General features: G+C 44.7%; 1 protein-coding gene across 3 annotated transcripts in view; it reads right to left on the bottom strand.

Moving 5' to 3' along the window:
• Positions 1 to 489: 489 nt before the first annotated feature.
• The window catches only part of MOB2 (MOB kinase activator 2), a 123,130-nt gene continuing 101,038 nt past the window's right edge, over positions 490 to 22,581 (bottom strand). For all 3 annotated transcript variants that reach the window (XM_063944687.1, XM_063944688.1, XM_063944686.1), the window contains exons 2-5: positions 16,823 to 16,983; positions 15,051 to 15,144; positions 14,648 to 14,772; positions 490 to 1,448 (exon numbers count right to left, since the gene is read on the bottom strand). In XM_063944687.1, the coding sequence (XP_063800757.1) occupies positions 1,156 to 1,448; positions 14,648 to 14,772; positions 15,051 to 15,144; positions 16,823 to 16,983 (673 nt within the window). In that variant the 3' untranslated portion in view covers positions 490 to 1,155. The remainder of the gene's footprint in view (positions 1,449 to 14,647; positions 14,773 to 15,050; positions 15,145 to 16,822; positions 16,984 to 22,581) is intronic.

Below are 22,581 nucleotides of genomic sequence, written 5' to 3'. Positions count from 1 at the left end.
ATGTTTATAGCAGGTGCCTGGCTCAATGGTCCTGTAGGAGTTCTGTATTTCAGAAGGAATCAATGGACCTTATATGTGGTCTTTAGCCACTAATTTCTGTTTCACCTCCATCGAGTTAGAATATCACATTTTACACCTTATAACTATATACTATCCGGCAAACAGAGATGATTGAGGTTTGGCGTGACATCAATGGGGCTATTGGTCTGACAATAGTCAGAGAGCAACTACACTAGAGACGCACTTCATCTGCAAATCTCTCATCGCTTGTACGTGAAGATAGCATAAGCCAGTGCCTACCGTATACTAGGTACAACCCAACTTTTTTATATATTCACCAGTATGCATAGAGTGCCAGAAGACGCTATGTCCTTTACTGACGCGTGAAAGTCTGAGTCAATCAGTGTATTTACCAGTGACACATCAATGGCAAGGTCTGAAAAAGCCAACTGACTGCCTCCATACACAAGACAAACCCAACCCACAGGCTGATAGAATCTGTTTTATTATTAATATTATTATCATTATTTAACAGATAAACTAAAAGAAGCCAACAGTATCATTCCACCCCAATAAGGGGCGAGCACCCAGCATTCCTCCTGACAAGGGAGATGGGAATGGCTGATGTCCACAGCAGGTGGTGAAGATGGGAGACTGCATGTAGTCTCCTCTGTGCTCTGGCAGCCCGTCCCACCCATATCTCACCCCACTCAGGTGCTTTTAACATTCCTCAAAAGCCACGGCAAAATAAAATAGAAAATGCAAATATTTTCTCTTAATAGGATAATAGAATTAAGCCAGAAACGGCAGTGCCACCCATAAAAAGAAAGGGGAAAAAAGACAAAAACAAAGAGAAGAGGAGTTGGGGGGGGAAAGAAAAGAAATGTTAAGAAAAAAAAATTCTCAAGACACAAATAAAATAAGGTGATACTCGGTGCAACGTCCTGCTAAAGATAAGAGCGAGGTCTGCATCCCTTCAGGCTGGGGTAGTACAGGCATGGTCCTCCCCACCTCCAAAACTGGCAGCGTAGTTCCTATAACCTCATTTCCCCTGTGCTTTGAGCCGGAAAGTTAGCCAGCTCTTTATAGGGGAGTCAGGGCACGCTGTGAGGGGCAGTGGAAGGAGAGGAAGTGGGATTTTTTGGGGAGGGGGACTCATCTCTCCTTAACGTGATTCTGTGCCCCTCCTGTAGCCCCTGCTGCTTCCCTGCTGTCCTCGGAGAAGAGCATCTCAGACAGGTCATCCAGGATTGCAGTCTCCTTGGGGTCCAGTAGGTTAAACTCCCGTACAAAGAGCAGGAAGTGAATAAAGAGAGTGTTTAAGTGTCCGTGTAGCTCCATGGCGACAATCTCCTTGAAATGAGCCGAGTAAATATGAGCAATAACATGAAATAGGTATCTGCAGATCTTCTTTACCAAGGACTCGAAGGAGCTGGGAAATTCCCTGCCTGTGCAATGGATAGAAAACAAGTCAATGTATGATGAAATGCAGGACAAACTCCATAAACATTATATATAAATACACCCATAAACAGGATATAATATATTACATACACACACAGCCCTGCAGTGCAAATATAGGATAGCCATATCAAGGCAGCTGCTTTCCACTGTTTGCCACCCAGCACCCTCTCACTCTATGACCCTGGCATCAATGATGAAGGAACTGCAGGTCTCTCATTTCCTCCTAACTTGTACATCCCTATGTCCAGCTTTCATTTCTCAACTGTCTAAAACTTTTGGCAGCCAAACCCAAAGGTCATTAATCTGTCAATATTTCTAGACACGTGTAGCCCGTAACTGGTTGGTCACCTCATCTAAATGTTTAGCTCCTTTGGTTTAAAAGGCACCAATGTACCATGGTTTTATCTTCTTTGTACCAGTTTCCACTACAAGCTCTACTACCAAAGGCACTCAACTAAAAAGGTGTCCACATCACTGCACCACCCTATAATGCATCACTGTCTATACACCAGTATCCAAATGCCCCTCTCCGACCTGCCAATAAACGTTTCTAATCATTGTTCCTTACCATTGTTCCCCCATTCCCAACTTCAAGGTCCTTCTCTCTCATGCTGCGTCTAGGCCAAACAGGTTTAAATTCCTATTGGCCACTGCCACACCTACCCACTATCAATTCAGTCATTTTTTTCCTTGTTCCACTATTACCTTAGTCATGGGGACCCATATCCTTGAGAAAGGCAGTGATGCTTTGACACCAAGGTAACTCATCCTCAGCCACTGAGGTGACATCAGGACAAGAAGCCTCATCAGAACTTGGCCAAGCCAGCGCAGGGCCCATGGTGCAGATGAGTTTTTTGCATATTTTTACCAACCAGACAAGTCTGTTTATAAGCACGGCTGAGCTTTCTATCTAATTCAGCCACCTAACAGTCACTGCAGGGCTATATGGGTTCATGAAAAGTCATGGGGCATCAGATAGACTATCCACTGCTTCTGTTTGTCTTTGGATAGTTACCGGTTACAGCAGCACAGATTTGAATCTGCACTCCAAGACCCTTTTCTCAGCAGTCGCATTCCTGATCTCCAGGCATCCTTACCTATGCCCTAATGCTTGCACCCCATCTGTCTCACCGATGATATGGCAGTTTAACCTCTGTGAACAGTGTTTAATATTGCATAGTCTTCACTCTGAGTTGTTTTAGCAGAGTATCGTACCTTGCACCATTTTTAAAGGGCAAAATGATGTCTTACTAAAAACAGGTTGGGGAAGGCCCAGCACTTACACCCCCACTTACGATTCTGACTAGGGCTCCCCTCTCCTTTTCGGGCACGTGTCTTCTGCCCCCGTATTCCTGCACCCTGCCCGCTTCCTGGTGGGATCACTATTACATGTTGTTCTGCTGATCCATTGTGCATATGACAGACTAAGGGGTCTATGTACCTTGGAGAGAGATTAAGTGTGACTGAGATAAAGTACCAACAAACCAGCTCCTAATGCTGTGTACACACTGGCCGATAAATCAGCCATTCAAGCGAACGGCCGACATATCATGGGCCCATCGGGGAGTGTGAACCCCAGATTTGTCAGAAGGACATATTGCGTTGGCTGTGCAGTACAGCTGATGGCCAATATATCTGCAGATATACTGTATATTGGGCCATTTGGCAGTGTATACAAGCGGTCCGCCCGTACACTTGCTGCGGGAGCTGACGTCACAGCTGGTCAGGCAAATTAAAATGTCTGCCCAGCTGGGAGACCGGCCGATTGGTATGTGTGTACACTTACCTTGATCGGCCGCTCAGTTGGCACGAAGGCGGGTCTGCCGACGTGCGAGTCAGTCAGGTTTGTACCCAACTAAACTGTCATTTTTCAAACACAGCCTGTAACATGGAAGTTAGGAGCAAATTTGCTGGGACTTTATCTCTCTCCAAGGTTTAGTACATAGACACCTAAGGGCCTGATTCAAATCTGTATGCAAACCATAAGGTTTATGTACAAATCCAATGGTTTGTGGTCTGCGCATGCACAGAATGTGTCCTACAATATTGCTCTTGAAAACAGGTGATGTGTCACTCGGCTGTCCGGATCCTACGGCCAGTCTGAGTAAGCTTTGGCTTGCACAGACCGACTGAGGTCTGCTACCATCACAAGTCGTGACCTGATGCTGCGTCCCCGGGCTCCGTAATCGGATCTCACAGATGTATGCAGTCCATCTCTTACAGATGCCACCTGCTACATTTGCAGTACCTTACAAAGCAGAATCAGGTCCTAATTGCAGTGTGCCTGCCTCCTACAGAACACAGTCCGTGAGCTCTATGCATACTGACTTATCAATCCAGTAATAAGATGGCTCTGGTTATTTACAACACTTACTGACTGGCACATGTATATCATCACATTCCAGTATATCACGGGTTTCCATTATTCTGTGAACTGGCATTACTATTTGAGTAAGTACCCGTTGGCAACAGCACAGGTCTGTGTGTTAAATATTGTGTAAATACTGTATAATAAATGTATTATTTGTCTAAATGAACACACAAATACAGAGCGAAAAACCAGGTTAGTGCCAAGATTTACCCCTCGGTCTTTATTGATCATTCTCTATTCAGAGTATAATTATCAGATTTTCTCTATCTATTGACAAACGCATAGTCCACTCTGTGAATGCAGTTACCAGGATTTGTTCTACGTTGTTTTTATACAGCACAATACAACTTCTTTTTTTTTTTCTATGCCATGCAGTAAAATGTATTTTATTCTCCATGATGAATGCAGCTTTCTGTAGTTATTTTCTCTATGCCTCGGAAAATATGCAGTACAACTACATTGTGTAAACGTGGAATGTACTATCGCTATTGTTTATTTTCTATACCTAGGCCCATCCGCATGCTACCATTCAGTTCTTTCTGCTAAACGCTTTATTTCCATTATTATGATTGTGTTAGGATTACAATTCTGGTAACTCTGTCTGAATTCTCCTGGGCACATATTTACAGCTGGGACTCTTGTTACTGCTACTCTGCTCGTGTCTGTCCTTTTGATTATGGAGTGAGAGAGAAAGTCAATCATTTCTGCATAACAAAGTGCCAGCAAGACAAAGGATACCCCAGGAGGGAAATGGGGAATTGCGGGAGTAACAAAAATGACTATTTCTCTGCACTGAAGTGAACAGAAATATTTTGTGTTCAAGCTTCAAGCAATCCATCAGTGTCCCCAAGGAATGCATCACCCCTACGGAGACTCACAGAGAAAATACAACAAACAGCATGGAAAACTCCAAGAAGAAAAGCAGAAAGGAGGGGTAAGACACAGACTGTGACCCAGAGAGTAGCAATAACCACAGACGTGTGCAGGAAAATGTGTGATGTTGGAGTACTGCAATTCTCGGAGATGTGGGCTGTGCACATAATCAAAAATTGGATTGCCCCCAAATTTTTACAAAAGGCCAGGAACTATGTCATGCAACTATGTCAAAAACCATATCCAGAAGGTCATTCTAGAAGGTGGCTGCATCCTTGTCCCCCTTCCATCCCTATTTGGAGTTTTGTGGCCCCTTGAGTAAGAAGTATTAGAACTCGAGGACTTACACAAACTGGAGGGGGGGGGGGGGGGTTCAGGGGAAATGTAAGGAAAAATTACTTCACAGAAAGGGTAGTGGACAAGTGGAATAGCCTCCCATCAGATGTGGTAGAGGCTAAGACGGTAGAGCAATCTAAACATGCTTGGGATAGGCATATGAATATCCTTACAAAGAATTATGGTTCAAAAAGGGTTGAGATTACCTAAAGGATAAAAAAAAAGGGGCAGACTAGATGGGCCAAGTGGTTCTTATCTGCCATCAAATTCAATGTTTTTATGTTTCTAAGACACTATTCCCCTACCATAATTGGCAACCCCCACCCAGTAAGACCTTGTCCTGTTTCCTGCAACATTACCATGCTTTGTCCACATGCAATTATGCATTCTACGCTCATCTTTATCTCTGTAACGGCACCAAAACTAGTGGTCGCTGCATAGAGAACCGATGTACATCCTCCAATTCTGTGTGTGACTGGTACATTGCACATATAAAGCAATTTGTTCTTTGAAACCTTGTTTAATCCCATGTATCTCTTTTAGATTGTAAGCTCATGCTACAGGGGCACACTCCATTTCTCCGGCAGGGTTCACAGGTTATCCAGAGGATAACAATTGGATATGGAGCGACAGCGGATTGGCACCAAACAAACAAAAGCTTTCAGGCCTCCCAGGATGCAACGGGCCCGTCCATATATCCCCGCCCACTGGCTCAGGGGAATCAGTTTTTTGTTTGGTGCGACAGGAGCCGGACCATGGTCAGAGGGCTGCTGTTCCTTTTAGCAGCCCTAAGCTTTATGTTGTTTTTTAGTCTTACTAAGTTTTTGAGTGATCTTTTCTAAACAGCGTCTTATACGCTTAGAAAGAGTCGCTCCAACAACTCTCCGCCGGGCCGCGACAACGCTTACCCACGAGTACAGTGCTGTTTCAAAGGGCGTCTGTGCTGGATATACTAGCAGGTCCAGCAGACGTTACCAGGCGAGAAGGTAAGGCATCAATTCCGATTAGTAGATGGAATACGGAAACAGCCGCACTGTATTGGGAGGAGACTACCAAACCATAGCTGACGCGGCTTCCACTGCGGGTGCACCAGTGCGAAGCCTTAGGGATCTTAGGCACCAGGAATAGTATGAGGCAGCGATCCCTAGGGTTGATGTCAGCAGGGGAGTTAGACGCTCTCCTGGTCACCCCTCCCCCCGGTTCATGACCAGTTTCCGCCGAGTCTCCCGCCATGAACTGTTTCCTCGCTTCCGTCCCAGACGCTACTACGAGGGGACTAGGTTGCCGCATAGGCTGCTGCGTCTGTATTCACAAAGCGCTACCGCGAGGAGACCCTGTCGCAGCATGGGCTGTGTGACCAGTGCGTCTGTGTTCACTATAGGTTCCCGGAGAGACAGTGTACACTAGTAGCGTCTGGATCCACTCAGCGTTCACGAACGTATTGATCGATCCTGGAAGCGAGGCGGGTCTCCCTGTATCCCACTCTACAGAGTACGGGCTATACAGCACTAAATTTCTATCTACTTGTTCAGTATGAATAGTTAAATTAAGTGCCTATTGCATAAGAGTCTGTGTACATTCACTGTGGTTTTCTTCACAATGCGTCTGAATACTTTAGATCTGTGTAAAACAGGATTCAGTGTTTGTAGTTGATAATGTACTCATATGACTAATATATAACATGTGACTGACTGCTAGTGTGATTGCTGACTTTAATATATGTTTGTCAGTTGCTTCTTCTGATCCTCAATGCAGGTGCATTGGTAGGGTCAGATTGATATCACTTTAGAAGGTTAAAGTGATTAGTCACAAATTGTGTAGTACACTGTGAAAGTGACGATTATTTATCATGTCTAAGAGCGGCAAAAGTGACGAAGGTACACTTACAGTAACACCAACACTCATATCATATCATGTTTGTCTTGCAAAACTGTATTATCCTCCCAGGATCTGGTTCAGGATGGTTTATGTGCAAATTGTTTTGCTTTTCAGCAAAATACAAGGCAGATCCCGGTGCAACGTCAGGTACAGATGGATCCACCTTGGGCTATGTCTGCACAGACCTTGTCCAGTATAGCTGAACGGGTAATTCCTACAGCTTCTTTACCAGGAATGATGTACACTATTAACCCATACATGCAGCTCCCTACCTACGTTATATCATTTCCCCCAGCAGCTTCTCATATGAAACAAGCTGATAAAGAGATGGTAAGTAAACCTTCACCTTCACCTTCACAGGCTACACAAGATGATTCATCGGAAGATGAAAATTCAATTTACTCTACTTCGGCATACGAAGAGGAGGAATAGGGTCTCAGCTCAGTGGATATAGCAGAATTAATTAGAGCTATGAAGGCCATTCTATCCTTAGAGGATTCAGCAGAGCCTGTGTTAAAAACCAAGGCACCTGTATTTAAACGTCCCAAAACAGTTAAGACTGAGTTTCCAGGGTCAGATCAGCTGACGGGAAATCATGGAAGAGGCTTGGGCTACACCCAATAAAAAAATATAGAATTCCCAAAAAGTGGGATTACAATTATCCTCTTCCAGCAGGGGACTGTTTAAAAAGGGAGGTGGCTCCTAAAGTAGATACGCATGTAATTCGATTAGGGCGAAAATCTATATTGCCTTTACCGTCAACATCATTAAATGATGTCATGGATAGGAGAGTGGATGGTATTCTAAAATACATATTTTCTCTATCTGGGGCAGTCACAAGGCCAGCCATGGCTTCAGCTTGGATGGCAAAGGCAGTGGTTGCCTGGGCTGATGCACTGGAAGGATTGTTTCTCAGATTCTAGAGAACAAAAATCCTAGATAGTTCATATTAAACAGGCTGCAGTATTCTTGGAAGAAGCGACAATAGACATGGGTACTATTGCTTCTAGGGCATCAGCCTCAACAATATCTGCTCGCAGAGCACTTTGGTTACGTACGTGGAAAGCTGATTCAGAATCCAAAAAGGTTTTGGAATCTTTGCCTTTTGCTGGAAATATTCTTTGTGGTAAAGAATTGACAGATATTCTGGAGTCAGAAGCAGACTCCAAGAAGGTCAAGTTTCCTTACACATATAATCCTAAACCTAAGGGTCCAGTTTTTCGGCCCTTTCGGTCGCAAGGAAAAGTGAAGGGAAAAAGTGATCGTAAGCAGCCCCAATACAATAAGTTTGATAAGTCAAAGAAGCATTGGGCTACCAGAGGGCCAGGCTTCCAAACCAGAAGATAAGCCATCAGCCTGATGGTGCGGGCCTCCCTCTGGGGGACCCCAGGGTAGGGGTCCGGCTTCTTCAGTTTGCACAAATTTGGCAGCAGTCTACAACAGATGCCTGGGTGCAAGAAGCGGTATCTCTAGGTTACGTTTTCCCCTTCAAGAAGCATCCTCCTCGAAGGTTCTTCTGCACCAGCCCGTCTCGGGTGGAGGCAAAGGCCCTTCAAGGGCCTTACAAGAAGCAATTCAGAAATTGCTTCAGTCAGGAGTAGTCATTCCTGTACCCCCTGCACAACGGGGACAGGGTTTTTACTCCAACCTGTTTCTAGTTCAGAAGCCAAATGGGCCTTTTCAACCCATTCTCAATCTCAAAATGCTAAACAAATACATTTGGGTACAGCGGTTTCACATGGAGACGTTACGCTCCATAGTTTTTGCCTTGGAACCAGGGGATTATATGGTATCCCTGGATATTCAGGATGCATACCTACATGTTCCTATAGCACTGTCCCATCAGTGTTATCTCAGGTTCGCCATCATCCAGCAGTATTTTCAGTTCCAGGCCCTACCCTTTGGGTAAGCCACAGTACCCCAGGGTTTTTACCAAGATCATGGTGGTGATGGCAGCTTAACGCCGCAAGCAGGGGATAAGAATTTTTCCATACCTCAACAACCTTTAAATCCTGGTACAATCACAGGAATTGCTCCTGTGCCATCTCCAGACAATAACATGTCTGCAGAGGCATGGGTGGCTCATAAATTGGGCAAAGTCATCTCTGGTTCTGTCACAACGTATGACTCACTTGGGGGCTGTACTGGATTCAAGTCTGCAGAAAGTATTTTTACCTCGGAACAAGATATCCAAGGTACAGTCAAAGATTCAGGAGTTGTTACACAGTCAAACAGTATCAATTCACGCAGCAATGCGAGTGATGGGTTTGATGGTGTCAACATTCTACATGGTGGAGTATGCGCAATTCCACTCGAGGCCTCTGAAGCATCTAATTCTGGCCAGATGGAATGGAGTACATCAGACAAAGAAACAGACGATGGTACTTCCAGTAAAGGTAAGAAAGTGATTAGCCTGTTGGCTACAGACCTCCCATATAGACAAGGGGAGACCCTTTTGGATATCAGATTGGGAGATCCTGACAACAGATGCCAGTCTTCAGGGCTGGGGAGCAGGGTCCGGAAAATTATGCTTCCAGGGACAATGGACCACAGAAGAAAGTTACCTGCCAATAAACCTGTTCGGGCCATATACATGGCACTGATTCAGGCAAAGGACACTCTTCAAGGAAAACCAGTCCAGATCCGCTCGGACAGTGCATCGGCAGTAGCGTACCTCAACCACCAGGGAGGAACCCACAGCTAAACAGCAATGAAGGAGGTACGTCACATTCTTAAGTGGGCAGAACTCCATCTCCCAGCCTTGTCCGCAGTATTCGTTCCAGGAGTCCTAAACTGGGAAGCGGACTTTCTCAGTCGACACGCCATTCAGGCAAGTGAATGGGCTCTACACCCGGAGGTCTTTCAGACTCCAGTAGACAAGTGGGGATTGTCAGAGATAGATGTCATGGTGTCCCGTCTGAACAACAAAGTACCCGCATACGGGTCAAGAACAAAGGATCCCAAAGCGATCTTTGTGGACGCCTTGTCAGTGAAATGGGACTTTCATCTGGCGTATCTGTTTCCCCGATCACCCTGTTAACCCAGGGTGGTGAGATAAATAAAGCAAGCAAATGGTGCCGTGATTCTAATAGCTCCGGCTTGGCCCAGAAGGCATTGGTACACAGATCTGCAGAGAATGTCGATGGATGCTCCACTTCTGCTCCCTCAACGTCCAGATCTACTAATGCAGGGTTCTTGTTATCACAGACATCTGTATCGACTGTCTTTGACGGCGTGGCTCTTGAAACCTATATCCTGAAGTCAAGAGTATTCTCAATACAGGTAATTCAAAACAATGCTCAGAGCAAGAAAACCCTCCTCAGCTCGTATTTATCACAGAATATGGCAGGCCTATATCCATTGGTGCAGTAAGAGAAGTATGGACCCGAAATGCTTCAGAGTTTCCAGGGTCTTAGCTTTCCTTAAGGCAGGAATGGATAAAGGTTTGAAGGTGGCTTCCTTGAGAGTTCAAGTATCAGCATTGACTGTATATAGTTCCAAAAGGAAATTGCCAATTTACAAGATGTGCGTACTTTTTTCCAGGGAATGCTGCGCATTCAACCTCCTTTTGTTCCTCCTACAGCATCTTGGGACTTAAGTCTAGTCCTCAAAGCTCTGCAAGTTGCTCCATTTGAACCACTTAATAAAGTGGATCTTAAATGGTTGACCGCTAAAGTTCTCTTTCTACTGACTATGGCATCAGCTAAAAGAGTGTCAGATTTTTCCCCTTTTCTGATTTTTTATCCAGATAAAGCAGTTCTTAGATCTAGGTCTGGGTATCTTCCTAAGGTGGTGTCTAAATTCCACCTTAATGAAGAAATTGTAGTCCCGGCTTTTCAGGGACTTTCTGCGGGAGATGCGTCGATGGACGTGGTCCGGGGATTAAGGATCTACGTGGATCGTACCAGTGCCATCAGAATGACAGATTCTCTCTTCATTCTCTACGGATTTCACAAGAGAGGATGGCCTGCTACTAAACAGAAGCTGGCAAGATGGCTTCGAATGACGATTTCAGAAGCAAACTCTCAAGCTGATCTCTCTGTTCCGGCTAATGTCTCTGCTCACTCTACTCGTAAGGTAGGTCCTTCATGGGCAGCACAACATGGTGTTTCAGCAGAACAGATATGTAAGGCAGCCACTTGATCTTCCATTAACACATTCATTAGACATTATGCCTTGGATACTTTTGCCTCTCATGACGCTGAATTCGGGCGTAAGGTTCTCTCAGGAGCGTCCCCACCACTAAATTGCTTTGGGAAATCCCATTGTTATCCTGTGGATAACCTGTGGACCCTGCCGGAGAAATATACGTTCTAGTAAGAACTTACCGTTGATAACGGTATTTCTCCTAAGTCCACAGGTTCCACAGGGATCCCACCCTGACGCACCTGATTTGAGGATCCTTCTAACTCACTAACCTCTTCCTTCTTGTACGGAAGGGTGTGCATGTGTGTTTATCTCGCCTGATTAGGGCTCTACATGATGCTCCTGCCTAGTGCTTTGGAATACAACTGATTTGCCTGAGCCAGTGGGCGGGGATATATGGACGGGCCTGTTGCATCCTGGGAGGCCTGAAAGCTTTTGATCGTTTGGTGCCAATCCGCTGTCGCTCCATTATATCCCATTGTTATCCTGTGGACTTGGGAGAAATACCGTTATCAACGGTAAGTTCTTATCATAACGTATATTTCTGTTTCTATCAATCTACAGTTTTGTCATCGTACGGAATGTGTTTGCGTTTTTAATACAACGAATTCTGATCATTTATAATATGGAGATGGAAAAATTACGTAGTAAAATGATCACAACAAAACCATTTACATGAATTAAAAGTATTTTTCCCTATGTTAAAATAACTTCAGTGTTCTAACCTCTACATGCCCTTCTGTTTATTTTATTAAATGCATTGAGTATTTTCCTCTAGGTTCAATCGGGAGGCAATCATGTTGCAGACTGCCAGGATCCTGGCGGTCAGGATACAGACGCCGGAATTCCGACACCCGGTGAAATGCTGGTGGTCGGGATTCAGAACACCGCCCGGAACCCCCACTTGGGTGGTGGTCTACACCACTCGAGGGTGAATAGATTAGCGTGGGCCCAAAGCATGGGGAGCGCAGCAAGCCCACGAGGGGACACGGTGCACTCACCGCCGGTATTCCGGCGTCAGTCTGATGACCGCCGGGATATTATACAGATTCCTTTCAATCTGTGCTTTTCAGCACTGTATTTATATGAACAGATGCTTATGTACATTGTCCTGGAATAGGACACAAAGCATCCATGGATACAACTGTATCCCATACAAAGCTGTGATTTATACCCCTTTCACACAGAAAATGAGATTACCCGGTGAATCAGTTCTACCCGGTAATTTTATGAAAAACACAGGATCTTTTTCCCGGACTTCGACCCAGGTTGACCCTTTCACAGAAATAAAATACCCGTTTTGATCCGCAAATTAGTGTCGAAATGCTTGACCCGGTAATTTGCTTCTGTGTGTGACAGAGACCGGCAAAACGACCCGGCACTGAATTGCCGGGATTTCAGTCTGAAAATGGTGCAACATACATAACTGAAAACAAAGAGGAGCTGTTGCAAATAGACATATGCAGGTCATTATGTGATAATTACTGGAGAGAGGACAAATCCTTTAATGACCAGAAAAGACAGACTGTTTCTCATATTTATATACAGTGGTTATTAGAATAAAATAAAATGTATTTACCTCAGTAAATCATTTATTTACATAAAGGAAACAAAAATTGGAAACTATTATGTTATCATGATAAAGTACTCTAACATGAAATGAAACCACCTCTAAAGCTTTTATCAGGTGCAAATACAAAATAAACACTTCATCATAGTAGTCTTTACTCCTTTTGCATACTGAATTAGACCCAGGTACAATCAGCTGTTTTCACCCACATGCAATTTAAGCATTTCAAGAAAAATAAATACACCTGTTTGAGAGGTTCTATATTGGGTTAGTGTTTTCTATGCAACAGCTTCACTGTAAAGATCAAGTAATATTCCAATTCAACAAAAGCTTACTGAAAATCAGTCCACTCGTTTAAGGGTGCAAAATGATGATACCCTGGAGCACTGTCAAGTATAAAAAAAAAAAAAAAAGAGAACTACTGCGATATTACATAGAGGAGACTGTCCTACACAACTGTGTGGAAGTAACTGCGCAAGAGGGTATTTGTTACGCCACGGCAAATGACAAGAGATGGAAAGAGTCTCCTATGGTACAATGATACCCCAGGCATCTCACCTACATGGAATTTGTTGGAGGATAAAACACTGAAGACAACTTGTATCATATCTCATCTACGGTATGTTAGATGTTAGAGCAAAAGGAGGGGGGGGGGGGGGGGGGGGGATGTGCAGGGGGGCTTTTCTGCACATGCTATTTTTAAAACATAATCCGGGGTGCTACCATTCTGAGACTTTTAGTTCCACGCAGGAAAAAAAAATGCAGGTGCACACTAAGCATACGGATAGTCAAATTCAAAATAATGAGGTTCTTTGCACATTTGGCCAAAAATGTGGGCCCACCCCCCACGTCAAGGTGAACCACGTCAATGTGGGTCCCTACATCGCTAATACTAAACACATTAAATCAATTTATCAATGACTTACCTAGAGGAGTGACCATTTCAATATGCAGAGAGCAATGTAGGAATCCCTTACTGATTAAAATAGCCTAAGTGGGGGATGGGCCCACATTTTTGGCCACACGTTTTAAGAACCTCAGTTTTACTCAATGGGGGTGATTCATTATGGATCACTTAAGCAATCTTAAGTGCAGTTTCCAGATGGTGGGGAAACTGCACATGTGCAGTATTAGTTCTGCGGTCACAGCACAGATATGTGAACACCTCTGCCTGATTGACAAGCAGAAGCGTTTGCGTGGAGGGACGGGGGCGGCTGGCATTCTGGAAAACAAGTCGCCCCCGTTTCCAGGGGTGGTGAGGCCAAGACCTGCGTTGCGAGACGCAGTTTCCTTGGCCCCGCAAGCCGCACTGCGACAACAAGACTGAGTAAGCTAAAGCTTACTTAGCTTGCTGCCGCAGATGAACATCGTTCGATGGCCACGATGTTCATCTGATATGCGTTGGATCGCAAAATGCAGGTAGGAGTTGGTATGCACCTCCTCTTGCATTTACATTGCTAATGACTGGAAATGCAAAGCTGCTACGAGCATATCCTTAATGCATCAGGCCCTATGTTCATTTTCAGAGTTTATTATAATTATTTTGACTATCAGTGTTCTTGGTGCTCAGAGAGTGCACCTGCATTTTCTTTTTCTGCATCGATGTGAGAGGTCCACACGGAGGAATGTTCTAAAGCCTGAGGAGACAAAAAGTTTTTGGCTTCAATGCCAAGTTCTTCCTTGGAGTATGCTGGTGGAAATAGGATGCTGTGGGTATGCTTCCTTGCTTAAAGGAATGTAAGACTTCAAAAAGCAGGCAAAATACAGCTAAATGAGACACCTAAACATAGGAGAAGATTTATTTCCTAGCAGGACAGTTACCTGAAGCAGATGCGCAGCTGTAATTGTGGCTAAAGATGCTTTTACAGACTAACTAAACAAACGGGGAGAATACTATGTATAGCCACTTTAGGTTATTCCTAGGAATTAAGCAGGATCTGACCACACCTTTATTTCATTCTCCAGCAAACTCCACACCTCATAACCCAAATGCCATCACCCGCACTCACCGTATTTAGTGGGGAAGACGTCCTCGTCTGTCACCAATTTTTGTACAGAACTCATGACACAGTCAATGTACTGAGGGGCCGTGCACTTTATTTTCTTCCCCCGTTCGTCATACCAGTAGTACTGTCTGTAGCAGAAGATAGCAGTGTACAAATCAGTATTAAGGCAACAAATAAAACCACCAACCAGCACCAAGTAACCGTATAATGTATTGTGTAAAAGCGTCTCCCTACGCCCGGGCCACAGAGTCTCCCTACGCCCGGGCCACAGAAGCCATGCAGAAGTTCACCAATTAGCAAGTATTACTGTAGCCTACGAGAAACAGCTGGGAGGGCACTAACTGAAGGTTAGTTAGAGGAGCAGGTTTAGAAGGAGAGCTCAGAGAGAGTGTCACCCCCCACTTACGTGTTGCAGGCAGCCATGGTCTGGCACGTGTCCCCTGTGCAGAACTCTGAGATGGTGCTGTACTGAAGGTTAATGTGGTTGAAGAAAGTGGTAACTGAATGTGGAAAAACAAATAAAAACAAAATTAATACAAGCACAATGGGCCCACTTTCTGTATCTAACGGTTATATAATCAAAACATTTTTATAAATTTGTGATATTTGAAAGTAAAATGTGGTTTATGTTTACAGGATTTCCCAAATTCTTCATCTATTGTAGATAGTGGCATACTGGCTGCTATGGAACTAAGGGGGAACTGAACTGTTCGCGATGGCCGGGCATCACTGCACACATGTAGGTGACTTATGGTAGTGCCGTCATTACAGTCTTTGTGCAGGGAGAATGCAATGCTGGTGGATACAACTCGCTGTTCCGGAACGGTACATTGCATTAATGGAAATCACCCTAAAGTCCCAGCACGCTACATTAGTCAGAGGTCCACAGGTCCCACTGTGACTTGTAAATCTATATTTGTGGAACTACAAGTGGTCTGAATCCTGACCTATAGTAGCTGGGGCGTGGTATAGAAGACCTACATGCATTAGGTCTACCCCAAATGCTCGATGAGCACTAGTCGCACTAGTGAAAGGACGACAGGGTCAAAAGGTCGACATGTCAATGGACGGGAAGCAGTTACAAGACCGCTAGTTTGGATCCCGGACGTCACAATGACGACGTCGGAATCCCGACTAGCTGCAAAATCCCGCCGCCGTAATCCCGCCGCCACAGGTTTTTCTCCCTTTATCGGTGTCCATGACACCCATAGAGGGAGACTATAACCTGTGGCGAGCTCAGCGAGCCTGCAAGGGGTTTACTAGCACTCGCCCGCTGCCAGCATACCGGTGACCGGGATCCCGCTGTCGGTATAATGATGGTCAGGATACCGCCCGCCAGCTTTTGATACCAATCCCCAATGGGCAACACAAAAATTATGAAAACATTTTTTTTTTAAATTTGCATTTCTGAGGATCGTGTGGATAGTTTGGGCATTTAGGATCACCAATTGTTGAAACGATTCCCCTCACATCACCACAAAGTTACTAAAGGTTATGATTTGTGACATGGATAGTCAAGGAAGGAGATTAAAAAAAAAAAACCCATATGTCGACGATATGAACCTGTTGACCCTTTCCAGAGTCGACCATATGGGGGCGACCTAATGACTGTCGACCAATAGTCCAGATCCCAGCAGCTGGCACCTAGTGTGTAGTATATAATAAAATAAAGCAATATCATTTATTCCACTCCAACATCTAACGGCAAGAGGTCTTTACCTAGTAATGCTTTCATTTCCCACAGAGCTGCTGTAATGGTTTATTTCTAGGGGTAGACTGTTCCACCCACCCAGGGTAATCCTACGCAATGTGCCCAAGACGGCTGCCTCACCTGGTACCTTGTGAGGGTGGAATACACAACCCATTAAATGTACTACCCATTATACCTACACCAACCCTGCATTATGCTTACTCTAGCTTTCCTTTTTATGTCTGTGTGACCTGTCTATTGCTGTATTACTTACATCTTCTGTATTATGTGCATTGTGTTTGTGTCTGTAAAGCACCTTGAATCCTGTTGTAAAAAGAGCACTATATAAATAAAATTCTGATGAATATTATTATTAATAAAAAAACACAGCACGGTCCATTTCTCCTACTGTTGTGTTTGCATGTATGTACAGATGCATACACATACAGACTTACACGCACACATAAGCCAGTGCTATAGAAACCTACTGTTGTTGGCCAGCCACTCGTTGAGGTCAATTTCCAGAGGTAATGTCACTAGCTGCTTGAATTCAAAGTCTGTGACACGGACTCGGGCGTATTCTGGTTCCAGATACAGCTTCTTCTCCTCAGAAACCGCTTTCTTACCATTTGGCTTAGTCTTTGATTTTCTGCCGAAATGAAGGAAAGACTGGTTATAACTAAGCCGTTCTGCAAAATCAATGCAGCTGTAAAGCCGCGTTTCCCAACCTCGATCCCCAAGGCACGCTAACAGTCAAGGTATTAAAGAACACAGGTGACTTAATTACTGCCTCATTTATTTAACTTTAACAATTTGTGCTCAAGCTTGGATATCCTTTAAAAACGTTGACTGTTAGGTGTCCTACACACTAGTAGATATTTAAGAACAATATAGACAAAGTCGGTCAAAAATGAACGATATATAGTTCAGTGTGGAGGCACCATCGTTCATTGTTGGTCTATCATCGTTTATCATTGCAAGCCAATTTTGACGATATCGTTGTATGCTATGTGCAATATGCTCAAATCGTTCATACAAATCATTCAGTGTGTATGCTCAAAATCGTTACTAAAAACGATCTAAAAAAATCGTTCAACACCTCATATCCTTCATCGTGCAAATCGCTCAAATCTCTTAGTGTGTAGGGCCCTTTAGTGTGCCTTGAGGACCGTGGTTGCGAAACACTATTTTAAAGAGATATTAGAATATTTTGTGTCACCCTGTGGTTTACATCAGATCATAGTTATTAAAATAAAGTGCATTAAAGAGATATTTCCACAGCGGCTGAGAATGGCTATATTGCTGGAGATGATATGCAGAGCACTGGACAAGTGTTGAGTGTGTGCACAACAGACAAAGTCCTGGGGTAAAGCATGGTGGGTTACACATAAACCATAATGCCCCAGAACCAGGCAGGCTGGAGCCCTGCGTCATCCTCAGATAGTGTAAGGTTTTGGACATCAGCCAAGCTGCACACAATCTAATGGCCTGAGTTATGCAGGTACAAGGCACCTGTACTAACTGCACAGAGGCATAGCATGTGGTTCTAGAGATCTTTAACCCTGAGACTTGCCAGGTTGCCTGGGCTTGTCAACTATTAATATTAATTCAGCCCAGTGTAAATAAACAATGTATCAGAGACATTTTCACCACTCCGGTATTGGTAGTGAGACGGTTAAAAGACTCAATCCTTTGCCAGTCTATCTTCCCCATAGTCTCGTTCTCACGGAGAAGTCTTTGCCTTAAAAGGAATCCTAGAGCCGCCACAGACTCCTGGAGACAAGGGGAGGGTGAGGAGACGGAGGCAGTGCCCAGGCATGTTACACATACCATAGCCAGAGCAACACACACAGGAAACAGGCAGGCATGGCCTGACTACACAGACAAACAAAGTTGGAAAGCACTGACTGGCACAAAACTTGTAACCCATCACGGTGGTGCAAAGTGGACAGATAAAAGAAAGGTGCCAATACAGGCATGAAGCAGCAACCCCAGACTTCCTTCAGTAGCTATAGATACAAAGGGCCTGCAAACACATACAGGAACTAAGGCACTAGACACAGTATTCATTCTAGCACCCTGCACCTCTCAACTCGTGCAGTTCCTCTTTCCTGCCTGGGGTGTCGCTCTCTGTTCAGGATGTTTCTAGCACATGCTGATCTGTATCTCAGAGTTGAGATACAGACTGGAGTAAGCTAGAAGCACCAGAGCAGAGAGTGACACCACAGGCAGGAAAGAGGAACTGCACGGGTTGCAAGTGGTGCAGGGTACTAGAATAAACACTAAAACATGCTCACACAGATGGTTTATAACATGCAACACCAGGACATCTGGAGACACAGTGGAGGCAGCCATTTTGCAGTTGCCTGTGGCTCCAGAAGGTATATGACATAAAAGGGACCTAGTGGATGTACAGACTGCATTCTCATGAAGGATTTTTGCCACTAGTGAAGTCAAATGGCCAACTGCCTAGCAGGTGATTTTCCCTCATCTTCCACTATATCAACACAACTAGAAAATGGAAAACACGGCCTGATGTGGGCTCGCTCAACTCCAATCGCATAACATCAACGTTATAGGGCCACACATTCTTTTTGCAGAGAAGCATCAGGTCACATGACATAATCAGAGTGCTTAGGCAACAAAAGGTTGTATGCCCCTATCTCATATTGTCACTTTGTATTATACACTGCAGTTATACAACAAGATATGCAGTAGGCATGTATTTCCTATGAGTCGTTTAAATCCTTGACGGTTGCCGCCAAACTATATGTTTACTGTTTAAATGATACAGTACAAGTTACTAGCCCGTCAAAAATGACGGAACATAAAAAGTAATGTCAGCGCAGGCGGCTGTGCCTGCCCGAACAGAACAACACTTAAATTACTCAGTTGGGCGCCATCTGGTGGCCGCCGGTATACAAAACACTTGAATTCCCCCAGAGAGGTGAGGTGCAGCGTTAGTCTTTTATTATATAGGATAAGTACGGAACCACCCACATAACCTTCATAAACTTTTCTAACTAATTGCATCCCCACTGTACAGTCCACACATACCCTCATGTTTTCTCTTTCTTCACTTTCCCATGCTTCTGACCCCAAGCCAACATTGCCGTGTGCCCATATCATACAGCCCTCCAAGAATCTTTGCAATCTGGTGGACCATTATGCAATAGATAGCACCTACCCTTGTGTATCCATGCCTATTTCCCTATAGATTGTAAGCTTGTGACAGGGCATTCCTACCTCTATGAACGTCTGTTATTACCCAGTTTTATCACTGTTTTCCAATTGTAAAGCACAACGGAAGTTGTTGCGCTATATAAGAATCGGTTAATATAATACTTATATTCTGGTGATTGGACTTTACCTAGTACTGGCAAGCCAGCTTCCAGAGCTCCCACCCAGTAGACATAACTCATGGAATTAAATCCTCAAATTTGCAATAAATTTTAGCACATCAAAATGTGTTTCTGGACCTGTATAAGAGATGACAACGATTCACAATTAGCTAGGTTTTCCTCCATAATAACCCAATATAAGCACAGTCAGAACCTCACAACCGAATATACCCAAAGACTGTGAGAAGGCTCTGCGCTCATTGTGTGACTTTTAGAATAACCAGGAAGGAACTGTGGAGGGAAAATGACTGGTAAGGGGGGCAGTAGGAGACCCATGGGCTGACTATTGCCCATTGCAAAGTCACATGTTTGTATAAATGAAAAGTGGTGATAGACAAAAAACATGAATGGGGCAACGAGACAACTAAACAATAGAACAGAACAGATCACAGAACTAGTTATCTTTCACTTAGTAATAGCCCTGCCCAATGTCTGTTTCCTGTTTAGTCTTCATTTGTGCTCTAGATGGTAACGCTAAAAGACAGATAGCAAGCAGCAATACATGGAGGAAATAAAAGAAGTTTTATTACTAGTGCACTAGGCAGGCCCGGTCAAAGGGGACACTTGTGACGGGCCCCCTTGATTTGAAGCGGCCCTGGACGGACCCTCAGGAAACTTGGGAGTCCAATCGGCGACCTGTATGCTGCTAATCAAGACTGAGGCAGCCAGCATAATCAATGAAAGATCTTAAATTGATTATGCTGGCTGCCTCAGTCTGGATTAGGGATGGCCATCGGTGGGTTATCCATCGATGGTACAATTGATGAATAACCTTGATGGGTAAAACCTTCCAGATGGTTTTACACCATCGATGGTTACCCCTGCATTACTGTATAATTAAATGTGGGCCAATCAGATCCTGGGGGCATCAGGGGGTGGGGCTAAGATCCTTGCCCTGACACAGAGACACCCAGGACAATGTGGAGGCTGTGAGACACAAGGGTGGGAAGGATGGTGCTGAAGGAGGAGAGTATGAGGCTGGAGGACTGGAGCGATACAGCCGAGTTGGGCTGGAAAGATACAAGGGGGGGTGGGGTGAATAAGCCAGTGGCCGACCAGCCTGTGTCTTGGAGGGATAGGGGGCCCCAAAAATAGTGTACCGGGCCCCAAGATTTCTGTTGTCGGCCCTGGCACTAGGTGGCAACTCTAAATGACCAACACCAAGCAGCAATGCATGAAGAAATAAAAAGTGTTATTACTACTGCTTTTACCCCATGTGCATCTATAGCAGGGAAGCGGTTAAAATACTGCTAGTCGGGATCCTGGCGGTCACAATGACGATGCTGGGATCCCGACTAGCGTTGAAATCCCGCTGCCGGAATACCAGCGACACAGCCTATTCCTCCTCTGTGGGTGTTCACGACACGCATAGAAGGAGAATATAACCTGTGGCAAGCACAGCGAGCAACTGTGCCCGCAGCGTGGCGAGCGCAGCGAGCCCTCAAGAGGCTTTCCAGCGCTCTTCTCGCTGCCAACATACTGGTGGCCAGGATGCCGCTGTCGGTACACTGAGTGCCGGCATCCCGGCCACCAGTAATTCATACCGAACCCTATAGCAGCATGCATACAGACATCTGCCTACCAGCCCATAATACAAAAGTGATTCCCTTGAGAAAAAGCTGGGACAGGTCATGACGGAAGAAGCCATGGAAAACACTGGGCTAACAACCTCAAGAAGCTCTGAGAAATTCCCAGATGAGGAACAGGATACAGAAGGCATCTGAAGAGTTCAGCACCACCTAGAGGCCGCACTAGCTATAACCTCTGTAGAAAGCATATCTCATACATGAGAACGGTACTGTGATAATAGATCTACTCTCATGTTCAATACAAAATGTTCTACTTTGTGGTAGTACCTATACCTGCCCTAATCAATGCTCTGTTACATGGCCTCTGCAGCTACATCTGGCCATATCACTGCTCTATTACGTGGCCTTTATACCTATACCTGCACTTATCACTGCTCTATTACGTGGCCTTTATACCTATACCTGCACTTATCACTGCTCTATTACGTGGCCTTTATACCTATACCTGCACTTATCACTGCTCTATTACGTGGCCTTTATACCTATACCTGCACTTATCACTGCTCTATTGCAGGATTTATACCCGCTGCTTTTTTACATGCCACCTGCACCTATACCTGTCTTGTCCTAATCACTGCTCTACCATATGGTCTCTGCATCTATACCTTGCCCTGATCACTGCACTATTACATACTCTGTACCAATCATACACCTAGGATACACCTATCCTGTACCAATCATTGCTCCATTACATAGCATATATGCCTATAACTGCCATGATCACTGCCCTATTACATGATCTGTACCTGTCCAGACCATTGCTCTATTACCTGGCCTCTATACTTATAACTGTTCTTATAATTGCTCTATTACATGGCTTCTGCACCTACTGTATACCTGCCCTAGTTACTGCACTACTAAATGATCTGTGTGACCTAATCACTACTTTATTACATGCCCCCTGCATCTATACTTGCCTTGTCCTAATCACTGCTCTACCACATGGTCTCTGCACATATACCTGCCCTGATATTACGTAGCCACTGCACCTATACCTGTCCAGGTTACGGTCGTTAGGTCGACACAACTTTGGTCTACCTAATGAGTGTCAACCTATGAAGGTCGACAATGCCATTAGGTCGACATGGGCGGTAGGTCGACATATACTAGGTCGACAGGTCAAAAGGTCGACATGAGAGTTGTTGTTTTTTCATACTTAACGATCCACGTGGGTTACGATTGGAACGGTAATCTGTGCAGAGCACTAATTTGGATTCCCCATCACTTTACGGAGAAAACGACACCAAAAACAGTCAA

Source organism: Pseudophryne corroboree, chromosome 11, assembly GCF_028390025.1.
Source record: "Pseudophryne corroboree isolate aPseCor3 chromosome 11, aPseCor3.hap2, whole genome shotgun sequence".
NCBI lineage: Eukaryota > Metazoa > Chordata > Amphibia > Anura > Myobatrachidae > Pseudophryne > Pseudophryne corroboree.
This window is presented reverse-complemented; position numbering and strand designations above follow the sequence as displayed.